At 41.8% G+C, this 27,871-nt stretch overlaps 1 protein-coding gene across 19 annotated transcripts in view; it reads left to right on the top strand.

Annotated features, from left to right (window-relative positions):
- The window catches only part of fhod3b (formin homology 2 domain containing 3b), a 580,851-nt gene extending 553,286 nt beyond the window's left edge, over positions 1 to 27,565 (top strand). For 16 of the 19 annotated variants that reach the window (XM_072283418.1, XM_072283417.1, XM_072283413.1 and 13 more), the window contains 4 exons: positions 5,932 to 5,955; positions 12,226 to 12,406; positions 13,083 to 13,244; positions 23,887 to 27,565. In XM_072283418.1, coding sequence (XP_072139519.1) covers positions 5,932 to 5,955; positions 12,226 to 12,406; positions 13,083 to 13,244; positions 23,887 to 23,969 — 450 coding nt within the window. In that variant the 3' untranslated portion in view covers positions 23,970 to 27,565. The remainder of the gene's footprint in view (positions 1 to 5,931; positions 5,956 to 12,225; positions 12,407 to 13,082; positions 13,245 to 23,886) is intronic. The other 3 variants (XM_072283414.1, XM_072283431.1, XM_072283430.1) reach the window with 1 other exon arrangement.
- Positions 27,566 to 27,871: the final 306 nt, after the last annotated feature.

Below are 27,871 nucleotides of genomic sequence, written 5' to 3'. Positions count from 1 at the left end.
TGGTCGCCCACAGATCTCTGTGGCATTCAGTTAGTCTCAGGGCGGCAAGCTGCAGCGTCACCTATTTACAACTGCTGGGAGAGAAACATCGAAGCTGATGCGCTCCACCAGGAATGGCACAGCGAAGCTTCCGTGCAGGAGTTGGTGCTGCCCCTCACCCCCAGTGTTCGCTCGGCGGAACAATGGACTCCGGATCTGGACTATATACATGTGTAGCCCCCCCAGCCGCCCTCAGGGTTGCTCGGCTCGCTGTCGTCTAGGGAAACAGCCTCGGCCCCGCCAAACTGAATAATTCGTTTGTGTGGATGCTGTGTGATGTACCCCACCCCGCCCAAATAACAGACAATGCACCAGATACGATTAAATGATATACAGTTTATAGATATTACTGGAACTATATAATTAAAAGAGAATAAAATATGAAAGGAAAATAAAAGGCGCCACACTTATCAAAGTTCAATCTCTTCGTGCACAAAAACCATTGGAGCTCAAGGACCTTCTTCACCCTGTGACCCCTCGGACCACCTTGACCAGCCGCCTGGGACCAACAACGGTGGTCGACTAGATGCTCCACACGAGTCCATCTCTGTCTCCTCTCCTCGCCGAATGCCCCTCTCGGGATCTGACCCCGTTCGCAGACATCACAGCACCTGGTCCATCCTCTGTCTCGTCCTCCCGCCTTCTGCCGCAAAACCCGGCGCATACAGTATCTTCAAATACACCAAAACCATAACAACTATCCCAATTGGTTTATAACATATTTCTTATCACACTCTAAACCAAAGCAAGCTGCTAGCACAAACTTTCTCAGCGCTTAACACAACAAAGCCGCATTCCTCAGATTAACATAACAAAGAGGCCATTTTAATTAGCCTCCGCAGTAACATAAAAGTCGAAACCCCCTTACACTCTCCCCCCACCAAATAAAGTCATGACCTCATGACTTCGAAATAACTGGCCAACCAGTCCTGCAGACACACAACACACCCATACACAGATACACACAGTGACAGTGCTCCCCAAACAGTGGACCTTACTCCCGTCCCACGGGCGCTACATAGGCCAACCTATCTGGGAGCTTCTTAACCCTCCGAGACCTCCGTACCCCCTCACCTAAACCCAAAAGGCTCAGACACTACTAGGGATACCTCGGGCCTGCTTGCCAACTCCTCTCTCACTCAGGCCACCACTACAGCTCGGAGCCTCCAGTCCCGTGTCCGGGGCCCCGCCTCTCCTCCTTCCCAATCCTGCCGCAACTCAGACTGCCCGCAGCTAGCTCTCCCCACTACACCTGACTCAGTGGGAGAAGGGCCAAAGGTCTCTTCCTCAATCACAGGGAAGCTAGCGAAAGGCAGCATGTACCATATGTGCAGCACATCATCCTTCGAATCCGTATCCTTCCCCATTCCTTCGATTGGTAGCTGCTGTTTGAATTTCTCCAAACTGAAACATTTAGCCGGGGCTACCCCTTCAGCCTCCTGCAGTCGAGACGTCAGCTTCTTCGGGGACGCCTTCAACTCTCGCCACAGCCTCAGCAGCTCTGACTCAGGGTTCCTGGCCATCTCAATCTGGGACGCAGTTACCCCACCAGCTTCTTCCACCCTGACCTGAAAAGCAGCAGTTAAAGAATGTTCAGCCTCCGGTTGTTTCTTCCTGAGGACGTCTTCCAGGTCAACTTTCAGTTTTTTCACTTCATTTAAACTCGCGATAGTCACCTTCAGGTTCCTTTCAAGCGTCCGACTCCCTTTTCCGAGATCTGTCCTCCATTTCTTCACCTCCTCAGGAGTGTAGTCAAACTCCCCTCCCTGGGCTCTCGGTTTTCTGTTGACCTTAGTCAGAACACTTCCTTGATCTTCCCCAACTTGTAAGTCTTCCAATCTTTTCTGAATCGATGTCTTGAGTTTCTGCTGATCCCTTCGAAGGTAGGTCATTGCTTCTTCTCGCTGGATTAATTGATCAGTACATGACCGCAGTGCGGTGCAAATCCCCTCTCTTCCCTCTGTCTCATTCAGATTGACGACCTGGGTTTCCATCCCCCGGTCCACCACCGTCTATCCCAACACCAGGAAGTTCAACTGGTATGTCGGGTCAATTTTCTCACATTGCACCAAACCCCTCCGGCAAAAACTCCTCCACATTTGACACTTCTCTTCGGTCGCCCAGGCTCAGCTACTCGCCTCGCCTCGCCTCATAGTCTTCCCAGGCGAATCCAAGCTCTAGGCGGTCATCCACATACGTCAAAACTCCACACACCTTCACTTCCCCCATGGTCTTCCTCATGCCCCACGAGAGGATGCAGGGGCTCCGGATATGCCCTTGGGCATCTTTTCGGATCGGAAGAATCCTAGGGAACTAGTAACGGCCATCTTCAGCTCAACAGCCGCACTCCTCGGGATCTGGCAACATCCACTCCTCAGATGCAGCACATTAAACCAAGTCGCATAATCCACACACACGCTGCCTTCATCTTCCACGCCGCTAGGGTCCACTTGCCGCGACCTCTCTCTCACTGAGGTGTCTTCAGTGGTCAACTCCCCTCCCTCGTGGTGGTTCGGAGCATCTACTAAGAGGGTCTCACCCTCAGCTACTTTCCCCAGGCCGTACCACCGCTGGGTCTCGTTTAAATTCAGTACTGGCTCAAGGCTGCTACACACGTCCTCAGAAGCAACTAGGCACGCTGGGTGCCCAGATAATGCCCCCATGAACTCCAGGGTCATTAACCAATCATCGTCTTTTGGATAACTACTGCCACTAGTACCCAAAGTCTCTGGTGCCCTTGCGGTTGTCAAGGATAAATGCTTCAGACACCGGTTGTAAAACGAACTGTCCAACAACTTGACCTGCGCCCCGGGGTCGAGGATAGCTTTAGCATCGCTTCCCTCTATCCATAGCGACACCCTGGGGTGTGGCCCCTCTAAGCCTTCAGGAATAGGGTCTTTTCCTTGCGGAAGTTCATCGGTACATTGCTGGGAACGTCTTTCCCCAGAGACCCCAAGCCGTTCCCCCACTGGGCCTCCACTAAGTTTCCGGACACCTCTCTGATCAGCTGAACAACTGAAGGAGGGGCTGATCCCTTGAAATGATCCCTCTGGCACTGCAAGCAATTTAGCTGCCCTCCTAGCCAGAGAAGACACACTGAAAACTTTCCCCCCTCTTTCAAATAACTGACAGCTGTCACTACGGTGTAAGTGAACCTGACAGCTCTAACACCGTCACCGGCCCGCCTACTTAAACTTTCAACCAATCCCTGTCGCTCTCCCTCAACCGAGCACTGCCACTCATCTAACAACTGCGAGATCCGCTTGGCCCGTGTCTCGCACGCCTCCACCCCTCTTGGGGTAGACACTATCCCAAATGCCAGGCGGAGCCTGCCAGAGCTAGAACATTTATTCGCAGCCCCTACCTCCAAATCAGACCACTCTTTCCTCTCTCTCCCTTGTGCATGGACAGCCCTGAGTGCCACCTCCAACACGTCAATGCCAGCCTGAACTCGACCAAAGACCTCACGCACAACGCATACAGCAATAACCAGCAAATAACCCACAGAGACACACTTTACAGATTTAAACAGGGCACCCACACAGCATACCAGCAGACTCAATCCCGGACAAAGCCCACACAATGTAGCCCCCCCGGCCGCCCTCGGTCGCTCGGCTCACTGTCGTTTAGGGAAACAGCCACGGCCCCGCCAAGATGGATAATTCGTTTGTGTGGATGCTGTGTGAGGTACCCCACCCCGCCCAAATAACAGACAATACACCAGATGCAATTAAATGATTTACAGTTTATAGATATTACTGGAACTATATAATAGAGAATAAAATATGAAAGGAAAATAAAAGGTGCCACACTTATCAAAGTTCAATCTCTTCGTGCACAAAACAGTTGGAGCTCAAGGACCTTCTTCTTCACCCTGCGACCCCTCGGACCACCTCGACCGCCTGGGACCAACAACGGTGGTCGACCAGACGCTCCACACGAGTCCATCTCTGTCTCCTCTCCTCGCCGAACACCCCTCTCGGGGTCTGACCCCGTTCGCGGATATCACAGCACCTGGTCCATCCTCTGTCTCGCTCTCCCGCCTTCTGCCCCCAAACCCCGCGCATACAGTATCTTCAAATACACCAAAACCATAACAACTATCCCAATTGGTTAATAACATATTTCTTATCACCCTCTAAACCAAAACAAGCTGCTAGCGCCAACTTTCTCAACCTTTAACACAATAAAGCTGCATTCCCCAGATTAACATAACAAAGAGGCCATTTTAATTAGCCTCCGCAGTAACATAAAAGTCGAAACCCCCTTACACATGTATATTTTGCGTGATTGTATCACTGATATCCTATATGTACTTGCTGCCTTGTATATGAGAGGACTAGGCTTTAAGCCACGGTGTCACCTTTTTACAACAGTCGGGAGAGAGGTGTCGGAACTAATGTTCTCCACTGGGCGATGTAACGCGGCATCCCCGCTGGAGTCGTTGCTGCACCCGCTAGTGTTCGCTCGGCAGAAGACAAACTCTATTGTAATCTGCAGATTACAGTGATGTTGGATGGCTTGTTTGGATTCTTTTATTGAGTGGCTGTATCTTTCTATCATACACATACTACGAGGGGTGATTAATAAGTTTGTGGCCTAAGGTAAAAGGAGTCAATTTTAGAAAACCTAGCACATTTATTTTTCAACATAGTCCCGTCCCACATTTACACACTTAGTCCAGCAGTCGTGGGGCATACGGACCCCTTCTTTGCAGAAGTCAGTGTCTTGGACCTCCAGAAAGTGGTCCGCAGCAGGGGTGATGGATATTTTGTGGCCTAAGGTAGAAGGAGATGAGTTATTAACTTCAAACTTTCTGCATAATCACTCAAAGAGTTGAACTGCACGTGCATGTAACGAGAGCTGTATAACTCATCTCCTTCTACCTTAGGCCACAAAATATCCATCACCCCTGCTGCGGACCACTTGCATCAGCCCAACTTGCATTATATATAATTAAAAGATTATTAATCAGGATCTTAGAAAAATTCCAAAGTTTGGGGATCAAAGTTGCTTGACTTACAGGAGTGCAAAGATTTAAGCCTGTCAACTCCCTTGACGAATTTCTCAGGGGGACTGGTAATGCAAAACATTTATATTTTATTTAGCCCTCGTTGAAGTTCTTTGCTAAGAAGGCCTCATGTGGTGCTTTCACCCCAAGAACTTTGAATTAGCAACCTTAATTTAACCTTCTGCTGCTGAAACCATCATTCCAGTTTGATCTCACACACCCCTTTTCAACATTAATTTTAAGGCAGCTGTTTGCTGCTCTTTGTTCAGTTTTCTACTCAGTTTGTAGTTTTTTATGCAATAAAGCAAACTGCCTGGATATAGCCAGAGCCAGAGAATGTTACAAGATCATGCACGTAACAGTTACCAGAACAGATTAGGTACTGTATTAACTAACGTGTGGTTTAAAAAATTTCCTTTACCTGTACAGCACGAGGCAGGGGTCACATGAGTGCAACCCCAACAACATGTAAGATACATTTGGGATGGACATTAACTATTGGCCTTCCTAATGTTACTCACAGATGACAAGCAGAAGAACCATCTGATTGACCTGAATTATTGAATTCCATTTTTGATGTATTAAAATTAATGAACTGGTCAATGTTAATAAACCAAAGACTCAAATGATTTGCACAGGATAAGATTAGTCATACTACCTGGTCAGTACCAATTAGTATCACCTGCCACTATTCATTATGTCTATATAATGAATATTATAGCAGTCTGTACAGCTTTACAGCAGACCTTCTGTATTGCTATTAATTTATTTTATTTCTTCAATTTTCAAATGTCTTGTGTTACCCTTCTAATTCTCTGTTTACCTTTCTATAAACTCACGTGTTTCCGCCTTCATTTTCTTCTCCTTCCATTTCCTTTCAGACTGATGAAGATGATGATGGTGAGGTATGGTGGTTGTCTCCGGTTGTGGAGACTTTTATCTTATGGAAGCGTTGTCACTAAATTCATTTTGATGCTTTCTGTGCTACTAACATTGTAATGGCCAACATGAGCAAATGATAGCCAGACCCTCATGTTTAATTGCACCCTTTCAAACAACATTAACTTGCTGGCCTTGCTTCTGAGTGTTTTGACAGCATAATTTCATGCGTACTAATATCTGGAGAATTTGTGCTACTCTAATTTGTTAGTTAGGGATTGTGACGGTTCTTGATTCTTTCCAGATGCAGATGTCACAGAGTTTCCTCAAATTCTTCTAATGCTGACTGCAGACATCAAACTTTACTTGTCATTATTTAATCTGATAATGTGCATACCGTCATCTATATTTGGAATATATTTTCATTTGTGGTTACATGATTAATATTACTTCTAATTTTTGTTTAGCTGCAGATTGTTCATTTGAAATTGGCCCTTTAATCAGCTTTGTTTATCCATAAAAATCTCCAGCTAATTCTCTCTGAATACCATACGTGCCTCGTAAACTTGTGCTTACTACGCTGGTTGTTAATGCAGCAAGGCAGATCATAATACCAAACAGACAGAGGAAAAATAATGTACATTTCAGAAATCTGTTATAAAATCAGATGATAGAAATTCACTACAGTTTTATTCATAAGCAGACTGTCATTTTCTGCAGAATATATTATTGTTAATAGATTGCATTTTGGTTGCTTGGACGTCTGATGGTTATGGTGATGCCTTAAATCTAAATGTTTTATTTTTCAGAAAATAAATGAAGCTTTCATTTAGTTTACGATTTTTTAAATAAAAAAAATCCTGCCTTTTACCAATGAATCTGTGAACTATAAGAAATTACTGGATATTACTTTAATGTTTTGGCTGATAATGTTTGTTGAAGCATTACTGATGACCCCAGCATATAGATGGATAATCTAATACTATACAATGATCATGCCATGTACAGTATATTGAAAATATAAAGGGTTACCCCACAGAAGGAAGTTCATTCTGTTTTTCACTGAGGAATAAGTTATTAGTCCTACTAAATTGTTTTGCCATGACTTGGAGTTTGCCTTGTGTTGAAAATAAGTTTGCTTGTCAAGTGTATAATATTTGAATTAAGTTTTGATAATTTTGGTGGCAGCGGAGCTGACTTTGCCATAATAAGCTGCTTGCTGGGATGTCCCTTGCTGCCAACATTATGTCATTCATCCTTTGTGATGTATTGCTCTGCTATTGTACAACCTACTGAAACATCAAGTTTGGGTTCTGTGCTTTAAATATATTAAAGAGATATCAGTCCATTTCAGATAGAAGACTTGCCTGAATCTTCAAGTAACTGTTACAAAAGTACATTTAAAGGCACATTTCTATAGTCAGGAAGAGGGAGAAAAGTCAAATAGAAATGGCCCTCCACAATTTTCATGTGTGTGGCTATAAATAAACAATTAAATGCAATGATTTGTCAGTCTAATAAACTGAACGCAGAATTGTTAAGGTGCTCAGACGGCAGACATGGGTAGAATACAAAATACACCGATCATTTCTAAAATATTGCACGAAATCTAACTGGTTGCATCACAGCCTGGTATGGAATCACCAATGACAAACAAGAGAAAGTCTGCAGATGCTGGAAATCCAAGCAACACACACAAAATGCTGGAGCAACTCAGCAGGACAGGCAGCATCTATGGATAAAAAGTACAGTTAACGGTTCAGGCTGAAACCCTTCAGCAGGACCGGAGGAAAAAAATACTGAGGAGTAGATTTGAAAGGTGGGTGGAGGGAAAAGAGAAATACCAGGTGATAAGTGAAACTTGGAGGGGGAGGGATGAAGCAAAGAGCTAGGAAGTTGATTGGTGAAAGAGACAGAAGGCTGTGGAAGAAAGAAGAAAGGATGGGGAGAGGAGCACCAGAGGGAGGTGATGGCGGGCAAGAAGATAATATAAGAGAAGAACAAGGGCATGGGAAGTGCTGAGGTGGTGGGGGGGGGGGGGAGGTGGTAGGCATTACTAGAAGTTTGAGTAATCAATGTTCATGCCATCAGGTTGGAGGCTACCCAAAAGGAATATAAGGTGTTGTTCCTCCAACCTAAGTGTGGCCTTATTCTGGCAGTGGAGGGGGCCATGGATGGACATGTCAGAATGGGAATAGGAAGTAGAATTAAAATGGGTGGCCACTGGGAGAGCCTACTTGTTCTGGCAGGTAGAGCATAGGTACTCGGCGAAGCAGTCTCCCAATCTACGTTGGGTCTCACCAATATACAAGAGGCCACACTGGGAGCACCAAAAACAGTATATGACCCCAACAGACTCGGAGGTGAGTGTTGCCTCACCTGGAAGGACTGTTTGGGGCCCTGAATGGTGGTGAAGGAGGAGCTGTAGGGGTGGGTGAAGCACTTGTTCAGCTTGCAAGGATCAATGTAAGGAGGGAGCTCAGTGGGGAGGGATAAATGGATAAGGGAGTCGCATAGGGAGCGATCCCTGTAGAAAGTGTTCAGTCGTGGGATCCAGTTGGAGTTGGCAGAAGTTTCGGTGAATTATGTGTTGGATGTAGAGGCTGGTGGGGTGGTAGGTGAAGACAAGAGGAACCCTATCCCTGGTAGCATGGCGGGAGGATGGGGTAAGACTGGATGTGCATGAAATGGAAGAGATGTGGTTGAGGGCAGCATTGGTGGTGGATAAAGGGAAGCCTCTTTCTTTGAAAAAGGAGGACATCTTCTTTGTTCTAGAATGAAAAGCCTCATTCTGAGAGCGGATGCAGCAGAGATGGAGAAATTGAGAGAAAGAGATGGCAGTTTTACAAGTAGTAGGGTGGGACGTATGATCCAGGTAGCTGTGAGAGTCTGTTGGTTTATAATCGACATTGGTGGATAAGCTGTCAATGGAAATAGTGAGATCAAGAAAGGGAAGTGGGTGTCGGAAATGGACCAGGTGAATTTAAGGGATGGGTGGAAGTTGGAGGCAAAGTGGATGAAACCAATGAGTTCAGCTTGGGTGCAGGAAGCAGCACCAATGCACTCATGGATGTAGCTTAGGAAAAGTGCTGGACGGTTACCAGTGTAGGCTTACAACATAGACTGTTCCATATAGCCAACAAACAGGCAGGCATAGCTGGGACCCATGTGACTGCCCATGGATACCCCCTTTGTTTGAAGGAAATGGGAGGACCCAAATGAGAAATTACTTAGAGTGAGCACAAGTTCCGCTAGGCAGAGGAGAGTGGTGGTGGAGGGGATCTGGTGTCCAGAAAGAAATGGAGAGCTTTGAGGCCTTCCTGGTGGAGAATGGAGGTGTACAGGGACTGGACATCCATAGTAAAAGTAAGATGATGGGGCTTGGGAACCTGAAATCCTTGAAAAGATCAAGAGTGTCTGAGGTATCACAGGTATAGGTGGGAACAGACTAAACCGGGGTGGTGGGGAGTAAAACAGAGTCGAGGTATGCAGATAAACAGTCGGTCTACTTGGACAAACAGGTTTATTGATTTTGGGTAGGAGGTAGAAACGGGAGGTGTGGGGTGCAGGAACAATGAGGTTGGTGACAGTGGATGGGGCATCCCCAGAGTCAATAAGGTTGGTGATGGTGTGGGAGCCTGGTGTTTCCTAGTGGTGTCCTTTTCGAGGGGTAAGTAAGAGGAGGTGTCTGAGAGTTGGCGCTGGACCTCAACAAGGTAGAGCTCAGCTTGCCAGACTACTACAGCACCTCCCTTATCTGAGGGTTTGATGGTGAGGTTAGGAATAGTGCAAAGGGAGTGGAGCTGAGCATTGGGAAGGAGTGAGGTTGGAATAGGAGAGAGGAGTGTTGAAGTTTAGACGCTTAATGTCCCGTTGGCAGTGGAATCACCAATGACCAGGAATGAAAAAGGCTACTCAAAGTAATGGATGTAGCCTGGTCCATCACTGACGAGGTACATCCATCATTGAGTACATTTATATGGGGCACTGGCACAAGAAAGTAGGAGCCATCATTGAAACCCTAGCTATCTAGGTCATGCCCTCTTCTCACTACTACCATTGAGCAGGAGATAGAGAAGCCTTAGGTCCCACATCACCAGGTTCAGGAACAGTTACTACCCTACAACCATCTGGCTCCTGAACTGGTGTGGATAACTTCATTCACCAACACTCTGAACTGGTTATATGGCCTACAGACTCACTTTCACGGTCTCTTTACAACCCTTATTCTCAGTATTATTTTTATTTCCACAGTTTGCCGTCTTTTGCACATTAGTTGTTTGTCAGTCTTTGTCTATGTGAAGTAGTACACACAAAATATTGGAAGAACTCAGCAGGCCAGATAGCACCTCTGGAAAAAGAGTAAACAGTCAATATTTTGGGCCAAAACCCTTCATCAGGACTGCAGATGAAGTCTTAGCAAGATTCCAGCATTTGCAGATTTTCTTGTATTTATCTGTTTATTTATAGTAAATTTACTTGGAATCTTTGAAATACAATTTGATAGTATGGCAAATGAGTAGTAAAGATAGAGCTGGCACAAAAAAATTGGCTTCATGTGTGCCAGAAGGCAGAGAAGGTTAAGTGAAATTGGCTTAAAGAATTTGTGAAGGCTGGAGCCATGGAGATCCCACTGAATATGACAAATTACTTCTGGCTGTAGGCCTCATTGATAGATTGGTATAGTGGTAGGATAGGTTATTCAGTTTTTTGAAGAGGCCCTTTTTGAAGATTGGGTTGTGCGTAATTGCCAATCACAACTTGTGCAAAGGCATCCAAGCATGCCTGTTGGATGCCTCTGCATGTGAGCTGGTTCCTCTTTACTTAATTGCCCTTTGTGCACAGAAGGCCCAGAAGCAACTTAATGTCATCATCAGCATGTTTCCTGACTAAATTCTGTTGGATAGCACATGTAAAGTTCACTATGTGATACAAGTTCTATGCCAATGTTAGATTAAGCAACTGGCTTGCATACCAAACATCCTGTCAAGTTGCCTTTAAATACTCTATTAATATTTCTCGGAACAATTTATTTTATACAAAACCTAAAAGGCAATTTGACATTTTTGGAGAATTTATTATTAACTATATACAGTGGATTCCAGTTAATTGGCCCATCAGTTAGTCTGGACCATTGCTTATTTGGGACAATTTTTAAAAGAACAAAAACGAATCAATAAAATGGTTGGGATTCGCTTTGTTTATTTGGAATAATATGCCACTTAATTAGGGCAGGAAACTTTTGCCGAACATTTTCAACCTAGTGTCAGTCACGTACACATCATGTGGCTGCTAGACACGGTGTTTAGAGCGGAGAGTGACGTGTGTTTGTGTTCAAAAAGCAGTGATTTTTGTCACTCTTAGTTGATGAGAAATAAGCACTAGACAATTCAGGACTGATTTGCTCACTATGGTACCAAACATTCAGACTTGGAAATGCCAGAAATGGCCAGGAGTGAAAATGAAACAATATTTCACTACTTCAACAAATTCAGAAGTATGGAAAATTCAAAGGGATTGACAATAATCTTGAATGTTTCCTTCAGTCTCCCCCTGTGGCTCCAAGTAGCTGTTTGCATGCGACAGCGGCCACACCCCAGTACAATGTTTCGACAGGTGGGCTAAAGTAGGTGAGGGGAGTCAGCGGGTGTCATACCCCAGTGAGATGGGACATGCCTGTCCTAGCACGTGAAATTGGCTCCAGTGGACTGGGCAGGTGATATCTAAGACCATAAGTTGGTTCTGCAACACTACATAGACAGTGAAGGGCATGCATGGCAAGGCACAGTTGAAGTCATGGCCATCAAGGAAGTCCCCAGTTCTGACATCTACACATGCGACTGGACCTGGAAGTTCAAGATCGAGAGAGTGGAAATGCCCCAAAGCAACAGTTTTTCCACTTTTTAAAAACTCTCCTGCACAGGTTTCCTGTCATCATCACGTACTAGCAGTATTGGTAATGTTCTAAATTGTTCTGTATTTCATTTAAATACATTGTTAAATACTCAGTTAAGCAGTAGTTTGTCTCACTTCTTATTTCTTTTAAACTATTTCCATGAAACTTACAACTAAATGTGGCAGCCCCTTAATTGGGCCAAAATGTACTGGGTCAAATATGTCCAATTAACTGGAATCCACTGTATTATTGTTTTAAAATTATGTTGAACTGCATATTGTCCTGTTTTCATTGCATGTTTACTTCCACAACTGGTTTGACAGACTCGTACTATGCAACACACTAACATAAAACTTTCTGTGTTGAAGTAATGACAACATCTACCTGATTTGTTGTGTAGACAGGAAAATTCTCCAGCAATACTGCAACCATCTCGACTGAGACCCAGCCACAGGGATTAGAGTATGAAGAAGAGGTAGCAGAACATGAAAATATGAAAGCAGTGCTTAAAACCTCTGTACCGAGTGGAGAAGTTACTGCTGGAGTACTGGGCATGCGAACCCGAACAAGAGCAAGCCGAGGTAAGGGTCCCCATTAATCTTGACCCCTTATCCAGCTTATGGAAGACACATAGGCTTGTTGACTTCTTGCTTAACTGATGCCTACTCTTCTTGTTGAGTTCTTTATCTTATTAAAAGATTGAGTACTACCTAAGAAATGAAAAAGGAAAATATTAGTGACGGAGAATCCAAGAAACCTCTTGTATAAACATGTAAACTGCTTCTGTCACATTAAGCCAAAGCTTAAGTTGACCTAACCACAAATGTGTTCGTACCTCAACCTCCACGTTTCATGGTTTAATAAATAGTGCAACTGCAGAAAATCTTTCACACAGGTTATTCAGCTACCTTGATCACCCAGCACAGAGGAAGAGTGCCTGGAAAAGACTGGGGTCTCTCTCAGCCAGAAGCTGTCAACATTCAGCTGTTTGGTTATGCTGGAAAATGTGGGTGGAGGTGGAGAGACCACCTGCTGATATAAAAGCTCAAGAATTCTCCTTCCGTTGGAGACGATTTCAAGGCAGAAGGTTTCAAGCTGGTCAGTCAGGAGTCACTCCACCTACCCAGCAACCTATTAGTACAATCCAGCCATGTTCTGTCCCACAACCTGTTAGAATTGTTAATGATACCACCCAATATCAAGCCCCTAGTATTGTGCGAAATGTAAATCCATTATTGACTCTGTTTTCTCTTCCAGGCCGTGTTGGGTCATGGACTCCAGGAAATGACGACTCCCCAAATGCCACAGATGATGCTGCTGATGAAATCATGGATCGGATTGTAAAGTCTGCAACTCAAGTGCCAAACCAGCGAGCTGTGCCTAGAGAGCGGAAGCGGTCCCGTGCAAACAGGAAATCTTGTGAGTAGCCGTTGCTATAATATTGAACAGACAGCAGATGGACAGGCCCGTCAGCCTACAATATCTGTGCTAACCGCGAAGCCAAATAAAATTAATTCCTATTGCGTACACGTGGTCTATATCTCTCCATTCTCCGCCTGTTCATGTGGCTGTCCAAATGGCTCTTAAGCATCACTATCATTTCATAGTAGCACATTTCAGGCACCTACCACTATGGGTAATTAAAAACTTGCCACTTAAATCTCCTTTAAACTTTCTCCCTCTCCTCTTAAACTTGTGGTCTCTAGTATGCCCTCTGTTCATACAAAAAAGACAATGACCATCTAAAATATCTGTACCTCCATAATTTTATATACTTCCATCAGGTCACATTCAGCCTCCGATGCTCCAGAGAAAACAATCAAAGTTTGTTCAACTGCTCTTTATAGCTACTATCTGCAGTCCATGCAACATCCCGAAGAAAGTCTTTTGCACCCTCTCCAAAGTGTCCCTATCCTTCCTGTAACGTAACAAACAGAACTGCCTGCTATGTTTCAAATCTGAAGTTCTCTGCAGCTACAAATGATTTTGCAACTGTTGTACTGAAAGCCCAAATTGATAAGGGCAAGTGTATTGTACACCTTTACCACCTTATCTACTTGTGCGTCCGCTTTCAGAGAACTATGGACTTGCACCCCAAGATCCCTCCGTATATTGGTACCTCCTGATTCTTTTGGCTTACTGCATATTTCCCTCTTACGTTTGACCTCACAAAATGCAACAGCTCACACTTGTCAAAATAAAACTCCATTCGCCTTTTCTACGATCTGCTCTACCTTCCTCATAATCCACATCTCTGGCAAATTATGTGTCATTACCTCAGGAGGCATATCAGAAAATCTAAGGCTAGTCCCGTTCTTGAACTTTTAGCAAAGCTTTGTTCTCACCTGGAATTGTGCTATAATGTTCTGGCACAGCCTATGCCTTTTAGGCACGGCCCTTGTCTCTTCTCACCATCACTACCAATCCCCGCCGCCCCCAAGGCCCTGTGACGGATCAGCATCTTTCCAAGTGTCAGAAATATTTGGGGGAAACACTGGAATAAAGAATTGTTTTTAAATTTTGTTCAGCAGCCCTATTTAAAGGAAACAGAGCTGTCTTAGTTGTGCCCTCAGTCGCTGAAGTAAAACCAGGGCCAAGGTTGGATTACCTTGCCCCTTGACTTAACTATGTTGTAGGAGGCCTCTGGACTAGCTGGGAAGAGTGAGAAGTCCCTCCCCACAGAACAATGTGTAAGATGGAAACTGAAGTTTTTATTCAGCATCAAGGATGTTGAGTTCTGACTCATTTTATTGCAATTATGAGTAACTCAGTAAAACACAAAGGTCTAGAAACTGCATCTCAGAAAGCACAATGCTGACAATATGCTAATGAACGCTGTATGCAAGGACCTCCAGCAGCAAGATGCTATTGCACTACAAGAGCAAGGTACCTTATAGCAAGCTACATAAGAGAGCTTTTGATTAAACTCCAACAAGCAGCAAACAAATTGTACACTAATCATGAAAAAAATAGGCTGAAGCATTTACATGGAACTGAATACCATGCCTTTATGAATCAGCATCTTATAGTGTGATGTGTGTTCTTTATCTGTGCTGAGTCTGTTCTTGCTTTTTCACAGCTTTACAGTTAGTCCAGATCTTCTGCTCTTTCTACTACCTTTGCTTAGTTTCCCTCTTAACCATATTCATCTTATATCTTTGCAGTGTAGAACTACTTTCATTATGCATGCAAGGTTTGCTTTGAAGATCACAATAACTAGTCTCATTTAAAACATAAGTGCTCATCATCTTACCATTGGTTTTGCTGCCAATTACCTTAATTTATTTTCTATCTACTGTATCTGTAGGTGAGTTCTCCATATACAATCTATCAAGACCATTCCTACATTGAATGTTGTTAAATCGCTCCTTAAACTTCTATGTTTTGAGTACTTCCCCAATTTTTCCAATCTATCCATATAAATAACATTCCTGTATCCCTGACATCTTTCCAGTTAACTTTTTCCATCCTTTTTCATGGGTTTTGGCAGCCTCAAAGTGTGATGCCTGCATAAATCATGACTTTCTAAAAGTTTAACTTTAGCTTCCTTCATTTTTGATTGGCCATTTTCAAAGTTCAAAACTTAAGAGCAAAATTATTTTCGAAGTACAAACAGTATATGTCACCATTTACCAATGAAAGATCTCCCCCAATAGGGTGGACAATAACCAATATGCAAACAGCAACATACTGTGCAAACACACAAGAAAAAAAACATAATAATAATAATAAATATCAAGAAAATAAGTCGCAGTGTGCTTGAAAGTGAATCCATAGGTTTTGGGAGCAGTTCAATGATAGGGTGAGTGACATTGAGTGAGGTATTCCCCTCTGGTTCAAGAGCCTGATGGCTGTGGGTTAATAACTGTTCCTGAACCTGAAAGTGTCGGTCCTTAGGCTCCTGGACCACCCTCCTGAAGGCAACAGTGAGAAGAGAACATGGCCTGGGTGGTAGGGATCCTTAACGACAGATGCTGCTATTCTGTGATAGCACTCCGTGTAGATGTACTCAATGGTGAAAAGGGCTGTCTAGTATGGACTGGGCATATCCACTACTTTTTGTAGGCTTTTCTATTCAAGTGCATTGCTGTTTCCCTACCAGACTGTGATACAACTAGTCAATATATTCTCCACCATATATCTATAGAAATTAAAGTCTTAAATGACATGCTGGATATTTGCAAACTTTTAAGAAAGTAGAGGTGCTGCCATTGCTATCTTCATGCTGGACGAAAGACCGGTCCACTAAAATGACAACACCAAGGAATTTAAAGTTGCTGACCTTACCCAACTGTGATTCCCCCAGATGAGAACTGGCTCATTTACTTCCACTTTCCTTTGCTTGTAATCAATAATCAGGTCTTTGGTCTTGTTGGCATTGAGTGAGAGGTTGTTGTTATGGCACCACTCGGCCAGTTTTTCACTCTCCCTCATATATGCTGTTATGTCACCACATTTGATTCGGCCAATGACAATGGTGTTGTCAGCAAAGCGAGATATGGCATTGGAGCTGTACTTAGCCTCACAGTTATAAGTATAAAGTGGGTAGAGTAGTGATCAAAGTACACAACCTTGTGGTGCACTTGTGCTGATGGAGATGGGTAAGGAGATGCTGTTGCCAATCTGAACTTACTATTCAGTAGCATAAGGAGGTATTGAGGTCTATGGTCTTAAGGCTTATTAATTAGCTTTGAGGGGATGATAGTATTTAATGCCAAGCTGTAGTCCATGAACATCATCTTGACGTATGCACCTTTGCTGTCTAGATGTTCGAGTGTTGAGCACAGAGCCAATGAAATGACATCTGCTGTTGACCTGTTGTGACAGTTGGTAAACTGGAGCGGATAATTGTTGCTTCACAAGCAGGAGTTGATGTGTTTAATCACTAATCCCTCAAAACATGTCATTACAGTTGATGTAAGTTCTTTTGGACAATCATTATTGAGGCAGGTTACCGCATTCTTCTTGGGCACCTGTATAATTGAAGCCTGCTTGAGCAGATGGGTAGCTCAGACTGCCTAAGGGAGAGGTCAGTGATATCAGTGGATACTCCAGCAGGTTGATCAGTACAGGTATTTAGTACTCAGACAGGTACCCCATCTGAGCCAGATGCTTTCTATGGTTCACGCTCCTGAAGAATCTTCTCACCTCGGCCTCAGGGTCACTGGGGGCTTTGAAAGTGTATGACTTTACTCAACTTTGTTAAATGTTATCTGTCATTTTCAATCATATGTCCATCTTTTTATAAAGTCCTGCTACTTAGTGTTTTCCCCATGACACCTATTCAGGTTTTGTAGAAAGGCAGAGGTACCACTGCCCCCTAGAGGATGATGTCAAGTCTACTTCCCACCAGTTGCTGAAACAGCGTTTTAAACATTCGTCCTCTGCATTTAAGTTTTAAGATCAATGCTATCATTTTGTTTTTCATCAGATACCACATGCAAATCGATATCATGTCAACTACTTTACTTCCATTTGTCCATTTCAATACTTAACCCATCTTGGCTTTAATAAATTTAGACTTGCTGTTTAAAGTTTGTTTCTGTTTAATAGAAAAGTGCCAATTAATTTTGTTTCAGTTAATCATCTCTAATTGTTTCCTTGTCAAGCTGATTTCCCTGGAGACATTTGGTTTATTACCATCACACATCTTGAAAAGAACGATTAATATCGCAGTCCTTTGGCATCTGGCCAGTTGAAAGTTTATGGTCCACAACTCCATTATTTCCACTCTTCCTGCAGACATCAAGACTATATTGTGCCTTGATTGGCAGTCTTTTAGGTGCTTCAATACCCAATCATACCCTGTCTGCAAAAAAAAATGTCCTTTTTGATCCCTATTCATGTTCACAGAAAGCTTGATTAATTGTTTTTTGTATTCTCTTTTCTATTGAGCTTCTTTTCCCCTCTATTTCCCTTCTCTGTTCTGCTCTGCACTTTTTTTTCCAAATTTAGTTCTCGGTTTAGGGTGTGGAACTGAATTGAAGCCACCATTTCCTGTTTCATTTTTGTCTCCTCGTCTTCTCTCGTTTTGAGTCTCTTTTTGTCTCTTCCCTTGAATGTGTCCAGCTTATATCTGAACAATCTTATCTCTGAAGATTTCTGATTTACTGTTTTAACTCAAAATCTTTGATTCTTATTTACCAAGACATGGTCCCTTTCTCAATTTACCGAAAATATTTTTCTTGTTGATTTTTTTCCTTGTCCTTTTCTGTAGCCACTTTAGTGATATGATAATAATTGTTTGACTGATGTTTCTCTAGTAAAACAAACTCATTTTCCCCCCTTTATGCCCTAGATACACACCCAGAAACGTTTGCTTTATGATTTTAATGGGACATACACAGATTAATAGTTTCTTATTCAATAATGCCTCAATCATTTTCATAAACATATTAAATGTTGTTGATCTACTAGTTTCCATTTCATCCATTGTTTTGTTAGCTTGAAACAAGAAGTATTTATCAGATGGGTTTCGTTTGGTCCTACTTTAATGCCTGCTGTGCTGTGTGCCACTTGGGCATACCAACTAACATTCAAATCTAATGATGGTATTGAATCCATTCAGTGGTTATGTACCTGTGCATGCCGTATCCAACAGTGAGTGTTGTCTATTTGAGCTGAGCCATTAGATGGCAGTCTTTCCTGCAGAGGTAAGAAAACCGTACCTCGTATGGTTAAATTGGTGATAAACCTTTAGTCAGTGCTCAGGCTACGAACCCATGATGACCCAGTAAGAATCAAGAGCAATTTTTAAGCATGGGTTAATTTGGACACAAAATTTGGAAAACTGAATATTTCTCCCTTGTAAATTATGTCAGTCATTGACCAATTTTAGATGTGATTCTAATTTGTTATCTTGCAGTTCATGTCTAAGAATAATATTTGTGTTGTTTAATAGTGCAGGAAAGAAAAGTTTCTCTCAATATATTGAAGGCTTACTTGAGAGTTTTTAAACAAAGTAAAATGCATAGTATAGTTGTAAATATATTTAATATATTAAGAAAAATCTCACCTGTCACTTCTCTGGTCTCAACCACCTCAAACTTGAAAACCTTGGAATATCTTAAAAGTTGGGGTTATACTCAGAACATTGAAGTTTAAAAAGAGAATTAATAACATTCAATGTAGGAATGGTTTTGATAGATTATATTTAATGCCTGTTATGTCACTGGCATTTAGAGCAGCAATGAAGATCCTCCATCTGGGATCAGGGCTTCCTCCATTGTGCCAGTAGTCTCTCCGTTTTCACTACTGTCAGTTTCGCAAGCCCTGAGTGAAAACTCAGGAATACTGTTGCACTCAAATGTATAAGGCTTCTTCATTGCTGTTTACGTAACAATTTTGTTTGACCTGTCAGAGTTGTTAGCCCTGAGCTGAACCCCCGAACCTGAAAGACTGGTGGACCACCCCTAATCTGTCCTCTACCCTTTTGTTTGACATGGTAACCCTACAAGGAGCCAAAGCATAAAGCCCTGACTCCAGCCAACATAGTCCTCCGGGTCATTGAGGCATGCAAGTGTCCAAACCATGACAAGGTTATGGTCCTCTTGGAGGTTGGTAGATTATATATGGAGGAATAATTTACAGATACAGAAGGTACAGTCAATACAGAAAGCAAATGTAAAAGTAAATGAAGCTGCCTGGAATTTAGAAGGAAGTATCTCAATCGTCTTGAAGAGTCTTGGATGGCATCTAGCACTAAAAAATACTGCCAGTTGTTTCAGAGGTGCAGAGAACTTTAAAAAAAAATACAGTATATGGAACTCCTTTTCACAAATCTGAGGTGAATTAATTAATTTTGGGATTAATGGAATTTTGATCACCAAATGAGAAGAAGTTCAATTGGTGACTAGATATGGTACTTCGACACTGGAGTATATCATGCAGTAGTAAGTCAAGGCAACTAGACTTGTTGTATTGTCTAGAAGAGAGTAAATGCGATAGGTGGAAGCTTTCTGCCTTCCTACATCTGTTTTGAATCATAATATTTTGTTAAGTGATCCTACCTTTTAATTTAACTTGCTTTACTATGTCTCCATTGGTTAAACCTATGCTGGTTTAGTAGTTTTTCCCTGCCTATTCATTTGGGTTACAACTCTCTATTTCAGCAAGACATAATAAGAAAACTTCAATGATCACATCTTTTATATCGCTTTAGAGCGTCCTGGTAGTTTATAGCCAATTAAGTAGTTTTGAATTGCAGTCACTGATGTAAATGCAGAAAATGTAGCACAACCACAAGCAGCAGTTGAGGCACTGGTCAGATCATATCCTTTACAGGAACACTGAATGAGGCATTAATATTGGCCAGAATACCAGAGACGACATCCTTGTTGTCCTTCAATATCATTTCTTTACATTCACCTTCAATATTTAGGGAGGATACCCTAGCAGGCTGTTCAGCATGGCACCATGGTTAGAGAAAATAAACAACAAAGGTTGCCATTATTTTGATGGGGGTGTATTACAGACTTCCGAACCATCAACAGGAGACAGAGAAAACAATAGGGACGAAGTCAAGAGTAGACATTATTACCTTATATGAAATATGACAGCAGACTGCGAGAAACTTCCTCATGGCAGAGGGAGATGAGGCTAAAAGACATACATTTAGGGGAAAGGGAAAGAGATTTAGAGAGGGATAAAGGAAGACCTCTTTCCCTCAGAGCGTTAAGTATCTGGAATGCAGAATGGTTGAAGCCGGGTCACTAACAGGAGAAAATCTGCAGATGTTGGAAATCCAAGCAACACTTACAAAATGCTGGAGGAACTCAGCAGGCCAGAAACATCTATGGAAAAGCGGATTTTCCATAGATGCTGTCTGGCCTGCTGAGTTGCTCCAGCATTTTGTGTGTGAAGTTGGGTGACTGATTGCATTTTGATGAACATTTGAATCAGTTACGCATAGAAGACTCTGGACCAAGTGCTGGATGATGGGATTAATATTGGAAGGGTGCCCACTGGTCATTATGGACTAATTTCTGTGATGTTTTGACTTGAACCCAAATAGGTACTTCAGTTCAGCATCTCATGACACTGGATCAACAGCTTTGACCTTTCTGTTCAAGCTTCAAGAGTAGGACTTAATCACAGAACCTTCTAAATGAGCCTCAATCCAACAAATATTGGATTAAACTTTCTATTGTTTGTTATAATGATTTTGTCAGTTTAAAATGTAGGGAAGTAGGGCAGGAGTACTGGGCTTGACAAGCATCCTTAACATTCAATATTATCATTATTGATTTGTCTCAAACTACTGCTCTTCTGTACCAATTCACCACAGACAACAGTCACGGAGTTGTATAGCATAGAAAAAACTCTTTGGCCTATGGCATCTCTGTTTATCTATACTAATATCACTTGGCTGCATTAATTCTACACCTCTCTCTGCTGTGCTCATTCAAGTACCTGCCCAGATGGCTCCCCAACTCTTCATTTATGTGGAAAATGTTACCATTCAGTTCCCCTTTAATCTTCTTCTCACCTTAAACCTGTGTCTTCTAGAGGCAAGCATCCCTACCATGATAAACAGACATCGACAAACAATCCTATCCATATCTCTGGTATTTTTATATACATCTATCATATCACCTCTCAGTCTCCTTTCACTTCTGAAGATAGCAGATCTTGCCTGTTCCAACTCTTCCTTGTGTATCAAGACCTCCAATAATCTTGTCTTTTTTCTTTTTATTATCTCCTCGTGAATCTACTCTTCACCTTTGGGAGAAGAGAATTCCGGAGATCGCCATCCTCTTTGAGAAGACATTTCTATGTGCCTCCACTCTAAGTGATTGTTCCCTAATCGATTAATTCAAGACTCCCTAATCTATTCAAGACTTGCCTACTAGTAAAAACAACTACCTTGTCTTGCCCCCCTTAGTTTCTAATATACTTTATTCCCTCAGATTTTGAAATGTCACACTCAGTTTTCCTTCACCTTTCACTCATCCACAAACTAGTTGACCATGATTTGAGTCAAAATATGCCTGGAGCAGCAGCTGGCATAGGTAAGACTGTTCTGCTGAAGCTACAGCATGGTATCGTGTACATACTAAGCAGCATTAAATGTGTATTGGTAAGCATTTCCGTGGGTCAGGTCAGAGTTGCTCCCACTTCTATACCAAAGTACCTGTGGCTGTTTGAGCTGTTCAAGCATCTCTGAAGCACTTCATATGGTTAAAGGATGAGGTTTGTACTTTACAGCTATCTTCTTCTGCTGGAAATATTATCCTGGTCAGCTCGCTTCATACATCCTCATCATGCATAATCAATTACCTCAAGATAAGTTCATTTACTCCATACATCCACGAGATATAATGAGCTACTTCAAAGTCCAAGGTATATTTATTATTGAAGTATGTATACGTTATACAACCTTGAGATTTGTCTCCTAACAGGCAGCCATTGAACAAAGAAAACCAAAAGAACCCATTTTAAAAACAAAGACTGTCAAACTCCCAACATACAGAGAAAGAATCAAATCAAGCAAACAATAAATGCAAGCAAATAGTGTTCTGAACTGAAGTCCACAAACAGTCCAATCACAGACCCTTAGTTCAGAGCAGAGCAGCGCAGCGAGTTGAACCAACTGCAGACATCCCACCTCCCCCGGAAGTTCCAGGAGTCTCCCGCATTGGAATAGTGGCTCCCTGATGCCCACAAATTATATGCAATATCATGGAAATCAATTTTTTTGAGAGCGAGCGAGATAAAGCAAGAGAGAGCGCAAGAGGGCGAGAGCAAGGAAGCGAGCACGGGAGAGGGTGGGAGCAAGCAAGCGAGAGAGAGCGAGAGCAAGCAAGCGAGCGAGAGCGCGCAAGCGAGAGAGCAGGCGGGAGAGAAAGCAAGCAAGAGAGAGAAAGCGTGAGAGAGCAAGAGAGCGACCATGAGAGAGAGAGAGAGAGCGCGCCATGGCAGAGTGTTCCAAAAAATATATAAAACATACGTCACCCCAGACTACAGTAAAGTGTACCTCTGCCTAATAGGGGTCAAAATAATGACAGTGTTGCTGGCTGCACTGTTTGCAACAGTGACTTTTCTATTGCCCATGGTGGGTTAAGACTGCAAAATACGTGCTGAGGTGAGTTTAACAGGTGTCATTCGTTCATTAGCATAGCTAACATTATTTAAACTAGCTGGCCAGCTGCTAAGGAGCTACTCTATTGCAGACATCCCACCTCTCCCGGAAGTCTCCCGCAAATTGATGGTGCTACCTCCTGAAATGAGTTTTTGCAGGGTGGGATGTCTGCAACTGATCCCTTGCCTCGGGCCCTGACACCCTGATCTTTTCAATCTGGCCCGGCGCCTAAATTGTCATCGAAAATCAGGTTCAGTTGCTTCAAGCCCGCTGCCTCAATTCAGCCTGTACCCGATCTTCCTGATTCGGCCTGGCACTTAAATCATCATCCAAGCATCAAGTTCTGTCGTTTCAATACACTCTGAGGCCTAGACCCCACTGCTTTGATTCGGCCTGCAGCTTGAATCCACTTGACATAGCAATATTGACTTTCTCACAATATCTTTGTTGTAGCACTGAAGGAATAAATGCAGTTTTAGCCAGTCTGTTCAAATCGAAATTATGCAGAAAATGAAAACATGCCCAGTTATCCCTTTTCCAGTGAAAGTAACACGAAGGCAATCTGGCCAATTTCTGTTTCAGCAACCTACTCAATCCTCAAGTTATTGAAAGGAGCCTTCAATAGTTTTAATGTGTGGCATTGAATCGCTCATGACTTGTTGCACTCACGCATTTCATAAAACTGAAGACTAATTAGTCATCAGTCCAGTTTTGTTGTTTGTCCATCTACAAATTGTGGCTGAATGTCACAGAGAGCATATAGACAATCCTGTTTAACATATAATTTACTTTTATTCAGATTGATTTACTTTGTTTTCCTGACCATTTTTTATCCTTTCCCTTGTGTGCTTTCTCATTGCTTGCATTGCTTTACAAATATCACAAGGATTTGTAAAGATGGATTTTTAAACCAGAATTTCTGAAACTGCAATTTCTTGAATAACAGTGTGATCTTAATGTATCTGTATTTCCCTTTTACAGTAAGAAGAACATTAAAGAATGGCTTGACACCAGAAGAAGCCAAAGCACTTGGTTTGGTCAGCACTTCTGAGATGCAAGTGTGAAGAGCACCAAGCATGAAATAAAACAGATAGCATCACTTGCTCTCGAACAAGGCACAGCTAAAAACATTCAACTGGCAACCATTTGCTGCTCATGGTATCCAGTCATCACCCAGCTCCATTCATCATATGATGCATATGAGAAATGAGCTAGAAAGAGATGGCACATTTGGCACTAAAGTTCTGACAGCTTTTTTAAAAAAAAACAGGATTGTTTGGAAGTATTTATTCCTAGGTAAAAGTATTGCTTTCTAAAAAATCTAACTGAAGTGATTAGAAAACTTTAATGGGTAAGCTGTTGTATGTGTTATGTTTACATTGGCTTTACTTGTGACCTATTTGTGTAGCAGTAATGCACCATTTCAGTGTAAGAACCAGGCCTTAAGGAGACAGTGTGCTGATGTTGGCTGGCCACAAATCTGACCTGCATCCAAAAAGGGGATTTAATACAACCTAACAAGGAAACATTCAATTCTAAATAGTATTATTTTTGTAGGCCTCTTTGGTAATGGCATTATTTTCTTGGGAGTATCATTGCCATTGTTTTATATTCTATGTTCTAGGAATGCCTTCTAAAGCTTTATGGAATGCTGGGTAAGCAAGGAGATTTAAGGTACCCATACAGGCAATAGGCATCACTGTATTCAGCAATTGATTTAATTATTCAAGGTTGAAAGGGATGATATTTGTAAAGGTTAAATTCCCGTTTTTAAATAATAAATGTCGTAGCTGTTTTTAACATAAGTATTGTAGTAAAACTTCTTTGACCACTTTCAGTACGAGTAGGTTTGCTATGGGGGGGACATTGATTATGAGCATCCTAATGGCACAGAATGCATTGGTGCCTCAAGAAATAAAGGTTCATGGTGGGATATTTGCACATGGACTTTGTTAATTAGAGCTCAGAACAAATTAAATTTAATCATTCACAAAATGTAGAAAGTTCCAAGAGCATTTGGCAGCTAAATGTTTAAGATATAGCAGTGTTCCCAATATGCTGTGGGCAGCCATGACTTACACTTCCTTGATTCCAGAATGGCATGGCAGTTGTTGGTCTGGATACCCCATTTTGGCTTGAACTTTGAAATAAAGGGAGCAGTTGTGGCAAAAAGGGATATTTCAAAAGGTTAATGAAAACATAAATTCTGCAAAGGTACTATTCTTGTATAAAAACCTGCAAAGTTTTGACTGCTTCAGTAACAGCATGCACGTGTATTGCATCTGAGAATGAAATCACTTGACATAAAAACAAGCCATTAAGTTGATTCCTGATAATGCATAAACAGTGCTCAATTCCTTAGCATAATGTGCATTAGTTTTGCTTCCTCAAATTAGATTAATACAGAAAATAGATTCTCGAACTTGATTATTTGGCTTGAGTAGTTGGATTGGTTATGACCAGTGAGGAATGGAAGATATAAATCTGCTTATTTGCCTAGTTTGCTTCGAGTTGGTTAAATTATTTACTACCTATACAGGTAAAGGAACCCTCAACACTCACTGGTATGCTGGCTTAGGACAAGTCCCTAAACATATTAATAAGCATCAGAGATGCTCACTTGAATAAAATATCTCATGTGTTATTTTGTAATATGTTATGAAGATTCATGACCATGTCGACCCAGGATATTTTCAGTTAAGTACTGAGAATATTTTGAGTTGTAACTGAATATCATTTGAAGCTAGTTTTGAAGCTTTTAAGGGGTTAGATTTTTAACCAGTTAGTTCAGAACTTGGTTCGAAGAGAGATTTTCTTTAAATGTCTTTGAAGCTAGAGCTTAAAGAGTAGCAATCAGAAAGAAATATTTACTCAAAGGTTGACAAAAAGCTCTCACAAAAAAGTTTAGGTATAGTGGTAGAGTCTTATTAATGTATAGAGAGTATAATAAATATCATTGAGGGGTAGTGGTGTCACATGAAAGTCAATAAAACATTGAATGGATGCAAGCAAATTTTATTAGATTTTGCAGCAATTTGAGGCTCCAAAATAACAGGTCAAGTAGCATTTGTTGAGACAGGTACAGAGTTACTTTCTCAAGTCAATAATCTTTCCATCAGTATTGGATAATATTGTAGTTTTGTTTTAATATAGCCATGTCCCTACCCAACGTTTTGAAAATGTCATAGTGTTGAGTGTAGAAACGATGAGTAAATTCAAGGGTAAAAGTGGCTGGGCCAAGAATTTTATTTTTTATATATGTGCCATGAGCTGGTTCTGGCTGTGACATTGTTCTACCAAGTCAATAAAGTTTCTTTTTTAAAGTTTTGTCAATTATAGAAATATTTAAATCTGCACATTGCATTCCTCATCTTGGTGCTGGAAGGTGCCAGTTTAAAACCTAAATTCCCTTCTGCTCGGGAGGGAAGTCCATTTCTCACTCTGGCTTAATGTTAATGAAATCTATTCTGTAATTCAGATAATCTAATTATTAATTTCTTTAGCAAGAATAATAGTTTTGTGCTTTGTGAGTATATGTTTTGTTTGACGGAGCAGTGGAATATGTTGGTGCTGATGTGGCAAAGCTTTTTATGAGGTGGGAGGCGGGGGAAGAAAGCATAAGATCTGACGGATTTTAACTCAAAACATCGTGGACTGCAAGCAGCAAACTGTGTCAAAGATGGAGTTTCTAAATGTAAATGAAGGAAGATGATAGCTAGTTTCTACGTAATGTACTTCTTCTAAATTTCAGAAATCAGTCTGTAATTCTTTTAATTAAATTACTGGTTGTTTCTACACCTCACCCTCCTGAGCAACTTAATGATGAGATGTAGGGGCATATGTTCTGTCCAATATCACTTAAGTTCAGCATTGTTTTGATGAAAGGGAACTCACCATGACTGGATGCTTTTGCTCTTTTTGGCATTGGTATATTTGAAGCTCAGTCAGTTGTACCAACTCCAAAGATGGAACAAAACCATGATCACTGAAGCTATTAACATTAGGAAGTAGCTGTTCCTGGTAGTTGGTGACACTCTAGAGAGAGAGAAGGCTAAACCAATCAAACTGAGATTAATTTGCTTGTCTGTATATGTTAGATAAAAAATAGAGGATTATACGAACAGGTAGTCTAAGATACATTTATCATCTCTAATATTAATTGATAAATGTGACCAAACAGCAACAAGTTAATAAAAAGCTAATTTATGTAGAGTATTCTGGAACTAACTTTGTAAATGAAGCATGGGGCTAGTTGTGTCTTGATCTGTAGAAAATATGCCAGTTTAATCTTGTTGTTATGTGTCATCCAAAGAATTACCAGTTGCTTTTACCATAATACCAAAATTGAACCTTTTTCTCCAGATACTCCCTCCGGCAGCCCCATGCCTCATTTAAACCAGGCAGAAGTCAAAATTGGATTATTTTTATTCATTTCAACTTGTTTAGTTTTGGATCGGAGTAGGAAGGAGCGTAGCTAGCAAGGCTGGTATTTATTGCCTATCCCTTAGGTTGATGATAAGCCATTACTTTGAAATACTACAGTCCTTTTGGTGAAATAATGTCAAACAAGTCAGTTGAAGCTCTAGAATTCACACCCATGATATCAATGGGCTATGAAGTTCCCAGTCAGGATGTTGTTTGACTTGGGGGGGGGGGGGGGGGGGGGGGAACCTATAGGTGTGGTATTCCTATGTGCCTACAACCCTGATCTTGATGATAGAGATTAGGTGTAAGAGATGAACTGTTGGATTAGCCTTAGTCAAGTAACTTCAATGCATTTGTAGATAGAATTAATCCAGGTAAATGGAGCTGGTGTGTGTTTTGTAAGTGGTGCAAAGCAATTGTAGTGCTTGGACGTATAGTAGTCTCTGGAGAATGCCCAATCTTTGACTTGTACTTGTAAATCAGGGGTTTAGAAGAGTGGAATTGATCAATATTTATGTAGTGCACCAGAAGATGCCTACAT

Source organism: Mobula birostris, chromosome 19 (genome assembly GCF_030028105.1).
Source record: "Mobula birostris isolate sMobBir1 chromosome 19, sMobBir1.hap1, whole genome shotgun sequence".
Classification (NCBI taxonomy): domain Eukaryota; kingdom Metazoa; phylum Chordata; class Chondrichthyes; order Myliobatiformes; family Myliobatidae; genus Mobula; species Mobula birostris.
The sequence above is the reverse complement of the archived record's forward strand: the minus strand, read 5'-3'. Positions and strand labels throughout refer to the sequence as shown.